The sequence below is a fragment of the Rhinichthys klamathensis genome, unplaced genomic scaffold, assembly GCF_029890125.1.
Source record: "Rhinichthys klamathensis goyatoka isolate OS25496 unplaced genomic scaffold, OSU_Roscu_1.1 h1tg000792l_1, whole genome shotgun sequence".
Classification (NCBI taxonomy): Eukaryota; Metazoa; Chordata; class Actinopteri; order Cypriniformes; family Leuciscidae; genus Rhinichthys; species Rhinichthys klamathensis.
In genome coordinates, this window is record NW_026607188.1 from 290,402 (window position 1) to 302,500 (window position 12,099).

Genomic DNA, 12,099 nt, shown 5'->3' on the forward strand with positions numbered 1-12,099 from the left:
TTGCCGAGTCGCCCCCCAAACCTCGGATGTGCCCCCGAGACAACTGCTCTAAGCCCCGAGCCAACCAAAAATAACAAACTAAAAAAAAAAACTACGTGCCCAAAGACACGCACTAAACCTACCCGGACGGTTTGTTCTTCAAATACCCCCAACAAATTATGTTCTAGAACCTAACTAATTAATGGAGCGTTCCAATTTTTCAATTCACAAATAGTCGGATAATATACAAATATTCAAACATCAATTCAAAATTATCCTACCTTTTACCCTCCTTCACAAACAACGTTCTTTTTTTTTATTTTTTAAATCATTCGCACGAATCCAAACACAAATTTAGTTCGACGAGCCCCCAATTGTTACGCCCTTACTAGGGAGCAACAATGAAGGAGGAAGAAACGTTTACGGCGGTTACAATACTCTCTTTATTTTACACTTTCTTCATGACAAAGACTGTCTCTCAAGCTCTCGCAATACGCCGCAACGCCGATCAACATCTCGGTCCTGGCCAGGGATCGATGTGACAGAATGGAACGCTCCATGAGGACGCCAAACAGGAAGCTTTTATTGACAGGCACACCTGTGCACCGGTGCACCCAATCCACCTGATTACTCCCTCAGCTCCGCAGCGCACCTGTAGGAGGAGCAACACACACCCAGACACGGCAAAACCACAATACAAAGTATACAGCCGTAACAGGCGTGTGGGGCGTGTGTGAGGCGCGTGTGAGGCGCGTGTGGGGCGCGTGTGGGGCGCGTGTGAGGCGCGTGTGTGGGGCGTGTGGGGCGCGTGTGAGGCGCGTGTGAGGCGCGTGTGAGGCGCGTGTGGGGCGCGTGTGGGGCGCGTGTGAGGCGCGTGTGAGGCGCGTGTGGGGCGCGTGTGAGGCGCGTGTGGGGCGCGTGTGGGGCGCGTGTGGGGCGCGTGTGGGGCGCGTGTGAGGCGCGTGTGAGGCGCGTGTGGGGCGCGTGTGGGGCGCGTGTGAGGCGCGTGTGTGGGGCGTGTGGGGCGCGTGTGAGGCGCGTGTGGGGCGCGTGTGAGGCGCGTGTGGGGCGCGTGTGGGGCGCGTGTGGGGCGCGTGTGGGGCGCGTGTGGGGCGCGTGGGGCGCGTGGGGCGCGTGTGGGGCGCGTGTGAGGCGCGTGTGGGGCGCGTGTGAGGCGCGTGTGGGGCGCGTGTGGGGCGCGTGTGGGGCGCGTGTGGGGCGCGTGTGAGGCGTGTGTGGGGCGCGTGTGTGGTGCGTGTGGGGCGTGTGTGGGGCGCGTGTGTGAGGCGTGTGAGGGGCGCGTGTGAGGCGCGTGTGGGGCGCGTGTGGGGCGCGTGTGGGGCGCGTGTGGGGCGCGTGTGGGGCGCGTGTGAGGCGCGTGTGGGGCGCGTGTGGGGCGCGTGTGGGGCGCGTGTGGGGCGCGTGTGGGGCGTGTGTGAGGCGTGTGTGGGGCGCGTGTGTGGTGCGTGTGAGGCGCGTGTGGGGCGCGTGTGAGGCGCGTGTGGGGCGCGTGTGGGGCGTGTGTGGGGCGCGTGTGGGGCGCGTGTGGGGCGTGTGTGAGGCGTGTGTGGGGCGCGTGTGTGGTGCGTGTGGGGCGTGTGTGGGGCGCGTGTGTGAGGCGTGTGAGGGGCGCGTGTGAGGCGCGTGTGGGGCGCGTGTGGGGCGCGTGTGGGGCGCGTGTGGGGCGTGTGTGGGGCGCGTGTGGGGCGCGTGTGGGGCGCGTGTGGGGCGTGTGGGGCGCGTGTGGGGCGCGTGTGGGGCGCGTGTGGGGCGCGTGTGAGGCGCGTGTGGGGCGCGTGTGAGGCGCGTGTGAGGCGTGTTTGGGGCGTGTGGGGCGTGTGTGGGGCGTGTGTGAGGTGTGTGTGGGGCGTGTGTGAGGCGTGTGTGGGGCGTGTGTGGGGCGTGTGTGGGGTGCGTGTGGGGCGTGTGTGGGGCGTGTGTGGGGCGTGTGTGGGGCGTGTGTGGGGCGCGTGGGGCGTGTGGGGCGCGTGTGGGGCGCGTGTGGGGCGCGTGTGGGGCGTGTGTGGGGCGTGTGTGAGGCGTGTGTGGGGCGCGTGTGAGGCGCGTGTGAGGCGTGTGTTGGGCGTGTGTGAGGCGTGTGTTGGGCGTGTGTGAGGCGTGTGTTGGGCGCCTCACACACGCCTCACACGACCAACACACGCCTCACACAAGCCTCACATACGTCAACCTGGCAGGTAAAGCTCACACATACGCTCAACACACACGCCCCACACACGCCCCACACACGCCCCACACACGCCTCACACACGCCTCACACACGCCTCACACACGCCCCACACGTGCCTCACACACGCCCCACACGCCCCACACACGCCCCACACACGCCTCACACAAGCCTCACATACGTCAACCTGGCAGGTAAAGCTCACACATACGCTCAACACACACGCCTCACACACGCCTCACACACGCCTCACACACACCCAACACACATGCCTCACACGGTGGTCGATTATGGTTTCACTTTTCTAGCTGTAGTTAGTGTGTAATGTTGCTGTTTGAGCATAAACAACATCTGCAAAGTTACAATGCTCAAAGTTCAAAGCAAAGGGAGAGATTGGCTTTTACAGAAATCGCTTTTTAAGGACTACAACACACGGCTGGTAGGAACTACAATGATCTTTTCCCGGATTAGTGACATCACTAACCCTAAAATTTACATAAACCCCGCCCCCGGGAATGCGATTTATTGTTTATGGCCCTGTCCCAAATGACACCCTAATCACTCGCGGCCTTCCTCTGTGTCCACACTTTCGTGACGTTACGCCGCTTAGACTGTCAGGAAGAAGTCTTGCATCAGTGTGGCTCAGCAAAAGTGCGCATCGCGGGCGCAGATCGACCGCAGAGGGACTCGCGAGCTCCCTTCCGAGACCTAAAATGACAAATGGGACACCCTTCGGTCTCACGGACTTAACAGACACGCGCACGCGGCAGCCATTGTAAGTCCACAAGACCGAAAGTGCATATGAAGTGTACCCTTTGGGACAGGGCCTGTCATGACAGAATATGCTAATCAATGACTAGAAGATCGTTAACTCCACATCAGCCGCATACATCCATCAACTGACCGTTCAGAAACGTCCCGTCTCTTCTTCTTGAGTCTTTCCATCATTGTCTGACTCCGGTTTGAACATAAAAGGCTAAAAGTTTTTTAAATGTTCAGTGCGTGTGTGTGAGGTAATCGGAGCTGCTAACACACAAGCTCTCGAAGCTCCGCCCCCTGTGCCGGGAGCAGCAGCTCATTTGCATTTAAAGGGACAGGCACAAAATGCACAAAAAGGGACAATTTTAACATGATATAATAAAATATCTGTGGGGTGTTTTAAGCTAAAACTTCACATACACACTCTGGGGACATCAGGCTTATTTTACATCTTGTGAAAAGGGGCATAATAGGAGCCCTTTAAAGAGCAATTGAGTGTCCGCGCTCACTATAGCCAGTAAACCTGACGACTGTCACATGATGCACACGAGAGGCATGAAGCAACCTTTACCTGTAGAAAAAACACCACAAGAATCCTGTTTGTGATGTATAACTTGAAAGGTATGAAGTGAAAGCGTGTGTGTGTGTTGCAGGCTGTGTGAAGGTGACGGATCAGTGTTTGCCGCTGCTGCGCCGGTGTGTGTCATTACAGACGGTAGATCTGCGCTCCTGTGGCCTGATGAACCCTGACCTCTGCCAGTTACACACCTTCCCCTGCGCAGACGACAGAGCGCTGAAGAACAGCTGAACACACACTCACACGCACACACACACACACACACACACACATCTTCCCCTGCGCAGACGACAGAGCGCTGAAGAACAGCTGAACACACACTCACACGCACACACACACACACACACACCTTCCCCTGCGCAGACGACAGAGCGCTGAAGAACAGCTGAACACACACTCACACGTACACACACACACACACCTTCCCCTGCGCAGACGACAGAGCGCTGAAGAACAGCTGAACAAACACTCACACGCACGTACACACACACACACACACATACTCACACACTCACACACCTTCCCCTGCGCAGACGACAGAGCGCTGAAGAACAGCTGAACACACACACACACACACACGCACACACACACCTTCCCCTGCGCAGACGACAGAGCGCTGAAGAACAGCTGAACACACACTCACACTCACACACTCATACTCACACACTCACACACACACACACATACTCACACACTCACACACCTTCCCCTGCGCAGACGACAAAGCGCTGAAGAACAGCTGAACACACACACACACACACACTCACACGCACGCACGCACACACACACACAAACACTCACACACTCACACACCTTCCCCTGCGCAGACGACAAAGCGCTGAAGAACAGCTGAACACACTCACACGCACGCACTCACACGCACACACACACACACACACACACTCACACACTCACACACACACACTCACACACACATACTCACACACTCATACTCACACACACACACTCACACACACACACACATACTCACACACTCACACACCTTCCCCTGCGCAGACGACAGAGCGTTGAAGAACAGCTCAACACTCACACACACACACACACACACACTACAGACTCACTCGCTCGCTCTGTGTTTTATTTCTGGATCCTCCGTTTGTGAATGGAGAAATCACATCCACGTAGATATTCCGTGTGTGTGTGTGTGTGTGTCATCTTCTGTGGCTGAATGGAACGGTCTCACACACGTTCGGTGAATCTCAGGAGAAACGAGCAGCTTCACCCCAAAATCAAAACAATGTTTATTTGCTTTTTGCATAAACAAAATAAAGCCCATTTTGGGACCAAGCTTGATTTTGGGGCGACGTGATATTTGAGGTGTTGCGTGAAGTTCACTGCTTGTGATGGATCAGAGGTGTGTGTGTGTGAACAGTGTTCATGTCTTCAGCGGTGGATCAGTGACGTTCTCTTCTCTTAGGTGTATTGGTGCCACACTCACTCACTCACACACTCTCTCTCACACACTCTCTCTCACACACACACACACACACATGGAGCCGCTGCCGTCCTCTCTTTATTTCTCTCTTCCTCTCGTCGTGACGGATCAGTGTTCGGACGGAACCGGCCCTGAGGGACCGCCCCCTCGCCCCGTGGCAGGTTCTGCACCCCGCCGCTGCCCTGCCGGCTTCAGTCGCGCTCGAGCTGCTGTTTCACGCGGCGTCTGAGAACATCCCACACGAATGTTGCTGTAGATTCTGCTGATCTGGGAAGGTTTTCACGAACGCCTGCATCGCTGTCACTCGCTCCGGTTCTGATCCAGATTCATCCAAACTAAACTTTGCCTTCCAATAGCAATGGAGAAAAGTCTCTCTGTTGGGAAACTGGCCAATTAATGACATGGAATAACCTGCGAAATGCATTGGAGAATAAAACATTTGGTGTTTCCAACATGATTCAGTGTTATCAAATCCCTGAGCTCTGGTTTGGCCGTCGGATCTCGGACTGAACGACTGGTTCTGATGAACTGATGAACATTGGTTTCTTCTATCTCTCCATCGCTAAACTCGGCAACACTTCCAGATCCGATGCATGTCGACTCTCTCTCGGACTCTTCCTCGCACACTTCTCTTCAGTATTGGGTCCAATACGTGGCAGTTTCAAGTGTTTGATGGCAGTAGACGAACAGCATCCCTGAAAAGTGACCTCGACAATGTAGTTGCAATGTTTCTTTTGCTGTTGGTGTTTTTAGATTTCATGTTCAGTGCAGTTTGCATTTAAAAGACGTTCTTGCACATTGGAAAATACCTGTGCGGTTTATAGTGACATATCAAACACTGAGTTTAGCATCAGGTTGTAGTTTTTCTGAAATCAGAATGAATTCAAGTCGAATGTCTTGAATAGGTTTTGAATGCGGTTCCTCTTTCATCCGAACGTGTGTTTTACAGATTCAAAACCCACTAAACTCAATTGCCATGTATGAACCAAACATTCGCCCTTGTTAAGGCCTGAATCATATTCTTGTAATATCTTGCCAAAATGTCCTGTTTTGGGGCGTTCATATATATATATATGAACGCCTTTGCATTGATCCAAGTGATAGAATATGTGAAACAATGAGGAAAAAGAAAAACAAGGCAGCTACTATAAAAGTGACTACTGTAATAACTAAATAAAGACAATGGGGTTGTTTTTATGTGCTTTGCTTCTCTTTCCTCATGTGCAGCATACACTCCTGAAACACACTCCTGAAACACACTCGTGTTCGAAACACACTCCTGAAACAAACTCCTGAAACACACTCGTGTTCGAAACACACTCCTGAAACACACTCGTGTTCGAAACACACTCCTGAAACACACTCCTGAAACACACTCGTGTTCGAAACACACTCCTGAAACACACTCCTGAAACACACTCGTGTTCGAAACACACTCGTGTTCGAAACACACTCCTGAAACACACTCGTGTTCAAAACACACTCCTGAAACACACTCCTGAAACACACTCGTGTTCGAAACACACTCCTGAAACACACTCGTGTTCGAAACTCACTCCTGAAACACACTCGTGTTCGAAACACACTCCTGAAACACACTCCTGAAACACACTCCTGAAACACACTCGTGTTCGAAACTCACTCCTGAAACACACTCGTGTTCAAAACACACTCCTGAAACACACTCCTGAAACACACTCCTGAAACACACTCTTGTTCGAAACACACTCCTGAAACACACTCGTGTTCGAGACACACTCCTGAAACACACTCGTGTTCGAAACACACTCCTGAAACACACTCGTGTTCGAAACACACTCCTGAAACACACTCCTGAAACACACTCCTGAAACACACTCTTGTTCGAAACACACTCCTGAAACACACTCGTGTTCGAGACACACTCCTGAAACACACTCCTGAAACACACTCGTGTTCGAGACACACTCCTGAAACACACTCGTGTTCGAGACACTCCTGAAACACACTCGTGTTCGAGACACTCCTGAAACACACTCGTGTTCGAGACACTCCTGAAACACACTCGTGTTCGAGACACACTCCTGAAACACACTCGTGTTCGAGACACTCCTGAAACACACTCCTGAAACACACTCGTGTTCGAGACACACTCCTGAAACGCACTCGTGTTCGAAACACACTCCTGAAACACACTCCTGAAACACACTCCTGAAACACACTCCTGAAACACACTCTTGTTCGAAACACACTCCTGAAACACACTCGTGTTCGAGACACACTCCTGAAACACACTCGTGTTCGAGACACACTCCTGAAACACACTCCTGAAACACACTCGTGTTCGAGACACACTCCTGAAACACACTCTTGTTCGAAACACACTCCTGAAACACACTCCTCTAACACACTCCTGAAACACACTCGTGTTCGAGACACACTCCTGAAACACACTCGTGTTCGAGACACACTCCTGAAACACACTCGTGTTCGAGACACACTCCTGAAACACACTCTTGTTCGAAACACACTCCTGAAACTCACTCCTGAAACACACTCCTCTAACTCACTCCTGAAACACACTCGTGTTCGAAACACTCCTGAAACACACTCGTGTTCAAAACACACTCCTGAAACACACTCGTGTTCGAGACACACTCCTGAAACACACTCGTGTTCAAAACACACTCCTGAAACACACTCGTGTTCGAGACACACTCCTGAAACACACTCGTGTTCAAAACACACTCCTGAAACACACTCGTGTTTGAGACACACTCCTGAAACACACTCGTGTTCGAAACACACTCCTGAAACACACTCGTGTTCGAAACACACTCCTGAAACACACTCCTGAAACACACTCCTGTTCGAGACACACTCCTGAAACACACTCCTGAAACACACTCGTGTTCGAGACACACTCCTGAAACACACTCGTGTTCGAGACACACTCCTGAAACACACTCCTGAAACACACTCGTGTTCGAGACACACTCCTGAAACACACTCCTGAAACACACTCGTGTTCGAGACACACTCCTGAAACTCACTCCTGAAACACACTCGTGTTCAAAACACACTCCTGAAACACACTCCTGAAACACACTCGTGTTCGAAACACACTCCTGAAACACACTCGTGTTCGAGACACACTCCTGAAACACACTCGTGTTCAAAACACACTCCTGAAACACACTCCTGAAACACACTCGTGTTCAAAACACACTCCTGAAACACACTCCTGAAACACACTCGTGTTCAAAACACACTCCTGAAACACACTCCTGAAACACACTCGTGTTCGAAACACACTCCTGAAACACACTCGTGTTCGAGACACACTCCTGAAACACACTCGTGTTCAAAACACACTCCTGAAACACACTCCTGAAACACACTCGTGTTCAAAACACACTCCTGAAACACACTCCTGAAACACACTCGTGTTCGAAACACACTCCTGAAACACACTCGTGTTCGAGACACACTCCTGAAACACACTCGTGTTCAAAACACACTCCTGAAACACACTCGTGTTCGAGACACACTCCTGAAACACACTCGTGTTCAAAACACACTCCTGAAACACACTCCTGAAACACACTCGTGTTCGAAACACACTCCTGAAACACACTCGTGTTCGAAACACACTCCTGAAACACACTCGTGTTCGAAACACACTCCTGAAACACACTCGTGTTCGAAACACACTCCTGAAACACACTCGTGTTCGAAACACACTCCTGAAACACACTCCTGAAACACACTCGTGTTCGAAACACACTCCTGAAACACACTCGTGTTCGAAACACACTCCTGAAACACACTCCTGAAACACACTCGTGTTCGAGACACACTCCTGAAACACACTCGTGTTCGAGACACACTCCTGAAACACACTCGTGTTCGAGACACACTCCTGAAACACACTCGTGTTCGAGACACACTCCTGAAACACACTCGTGTTCGAGACTCACTCCTGAAACACACTCCTGAAACACACTCCTGTTCGAGACACACTCCTGAAACACACTCCTGAAACACACTCGTGTTCGGGACACACTCCTGAAACACACTCGTGTTCGAGACACACTCCTGAAACACACTCCTGAAACACACTCGTGTTCGAGACACACTCCTGAAACACACTCCTGAAACACACTCGTGTTCGAGACACACTCCTGAAACTCACTCCTGAAACACACTCGTGTTCAAAACACACTCCTGAAACACACTCCTGAAACACACTCGTGTTCGAAACACACTCCTGAAACACACTCGTGTTCGAAACACACTCCTGAAACACACTCGTGTTCGAGACACACTCCTGAAACACACTCGTGTTCAAAACACACTCCTGAAACACACTCGTGTTCGAGACACACTCCTGAAACACACTCGTGTTCAAAACACACTCCTGAAACACACTCCTGAAACACACTCGTGTTCGAAACACACTCCTGAAACACACTCGTGTTCGAAACACACTCCTGAAACACACTCGTGTTCGAAACACACTCCTGAAACACACTCGTGTTCGAAACACACTCCTGAAACACACTCGTGTTCGAAACACACTCCTGAAACACACTCCTGAAACACACTCGTGTTCGAAACACACTCCTGAAACACACTCGTGTTCGAAACACACTCCTGAAACACACTCCTGAAACACACTCGTGTTCGAGACACACTCCTGAAACACACTCGTGTTCGAGACACACTCCTGAAACACACTCGTGTTCGAGACACACTCCTGAAACACACTCGTGTTCGAGACACACTCCTGAAACACACTCGTGTTCGAGACTCACTCCTGAAACACACTCCTGAAACACACTCCTGTTCGAGACACACTCCTGAAACTCACTCCTGAAACACACTACTGTAACACACTCCTCTAACACACTCGTGTTCGAAACACACTCCTGAAACACACTCCTGAAACACACTCGTGTTCGAAACACACTCCTGAAACACACTCGTGTTCGAAACACACTCCTGAAACACACTCCTGAAACACACTCGTGTTCCAAACACACTCCTGAAACACACTCCTGAAACACACTCGTGTTCGAGACACACTCCTGAAACACACTCCTGAAACACACTCGTGTTCGAGACACACTCCTGAAACACACTCGTGTTCGAGACACACTCCTGAAACACACTCGTGTTCGAGACACACTCCTGAAACACACTCGTGTTCGAGACTCACTCCTGAAACACACTCCTGAAACACACTCCTGTTCGAGACACACTCCTGAAACTCACTCCTGAAACACACTCCTGAAACACACTCCTGAAACACACTCGTGTTCGAGACACACTCCTGAAACACACTCGTGTTCGAGACACACTCCTGAAACACACTCCTGAAACACACTCGTGTTCGAGACACACTGCTGAAACTCACTCCTGAAACTCACTCCCGAAACACACTCCTGAAACACACTCGTGTTCGAGACACACTCCTGAAACACACTCGTGTTCGAGACACACTCCTGAAACACACTCGTGTTCGAGACACACTCCTGAAACACACTCGTGTTCGAGACACACTCCTGAAACACACTCGTGTTCGAGACACACTCCTGAAACACACTCGTGTTCGAGACACACTCCTGAAACACACTCGTGTTCGAGACACACTCCTGAAACACACTCCTGAAACACACTCGTGTTCGAGACACACTCCTGAAACACACTCGTGTTCGAGACACACTCCTGAAACACACTCGTGTTCGAAACACACTCCTGAAACACACTCGTGTTCGAGACACACTCCTGAAACACACTCGTGTTCGAGACACACTCCTGAAACACACTCGTGTTCGAGACACACTCCTGAAACACACTCGTGTTCGAGACACACTCCTGAAACACACTCGTGTTCGAGACACACTCCTGAAACACACTCGTGTTCGAGACACACTCCTGAAACACACTCGTGTTCGAGACACACTCCTGAAACACACTCGTGTTCGAGACACACTCCTGAAACTCACTCCTGAAACACACTCCTGAAACACACTCGTGTTCGAGACACTCCTGAAACACACTCGTGTTCGAGACACACTCCTGAAACACACTCGTGTTCGAGACACACTCCTGAAACACACTCGTGTTCGAGACACACTCCTGAAACACACTCGTGTTCGAAACACACTCCTGAAACACACTCGTGTTCGAGACACACTCCTGAAACACACTCGTGTTCGAGACACACTCCTGAAACACACTCGTGTTCGAGACACACTCCTGAAACACACTCGTGTTCGAGACACACTCCTGAAACACACTCGTGTTCGAGACACACTCCTGAAACACACTCGTGTTCGAGACACACTCCTGAAACACACTCGTGTTCGAGACACACTCCTGAAACACACTCGTGTTCGAGACACACTCCTGAAACTCACTCCTGAAACACACTCCTGAAACACACTCGTGTTCGAGACACACTCCTGAAACACACTCGTGTTCGAGACACACTCCTGAAACACACTCGTGTTCGAGACACACTCCTGAAACTCACTCCTGAAACACTCCTGAAACACACTCGTGTTCGAGACACACTCCTGAAACACTCGTGTTCGAGACACACTCCTGAAACACACTCGTGTTCGAGACACACTCCTGAAACACACTCGTGTTCGAGACACACTCCTGAAACACACTCGTGTTCGAGACACACTCCTGAAACTCACTCCTGAAACACACTCCTGAAACACACTCGTGTTCGAGACACACTCCTGAAACACACTCCTGAAACACACTCGTGTTCGAGACACACTCCTGAAACACACTCGTGTTCGAGACACACTCCTGAAACTCACTCCTGAAACACACTCCTGAAACACACTCGTGTTCGAGACACACTCCTGAAACACACTCGTGTTCGAGACACACTCCTGAAACACACTCGTGTTCGAGACACACTCCTGAAACACACTCGTGTTCGAGACACACTCCTGAAACACACTCGTGTTCGAGACACACTCCTGAAACTCACTCCTGAAACACACTCCTGAAACACACTCGTGTTCGAGACACACTCCTGAAACACACTCGTGTTCGAGACACACTCCTGAAACTCACTCCTGAAACACACTCCTGAAACACACTCGTGTTCGAGACACACTCCTGAAACACACTCGT

General features: G+C 51.3%; 1 protein-coding gene and 1 long non-coding RNA gene across 3 annotated transcripts in view; both read left to right on the forward strand.

The window, feature by feature from the left end:
• The window catches only part of zgc:158376 (uncharacterized protein LOC100101643 homolog), a 52,819-nt gene extending 48,653 nt beyond the window's left edge, over window positions 1-4,166 (forward strand). The window contains exon 11 of the mRNA XM_056243411.1: window positions 3,577-4,166. Coding sequence (XP_056099386.1) covers window positions 3,577-3,731 — 155 coding nt within the window. The 3' untranslated portion in view covers window positions 3,732-4,166. The remainder of the gene's footprint in view (window positions 1-3,576) is intronic.
• LOC130077972 (uncharacterized) overlaps window positions 1-12,099 on the forward strand; it is a 163,536-nt gene that overhangs the window by 147,019 nt on the left and 4,418 nt on the right. The window lies entirely within an intron of this gene.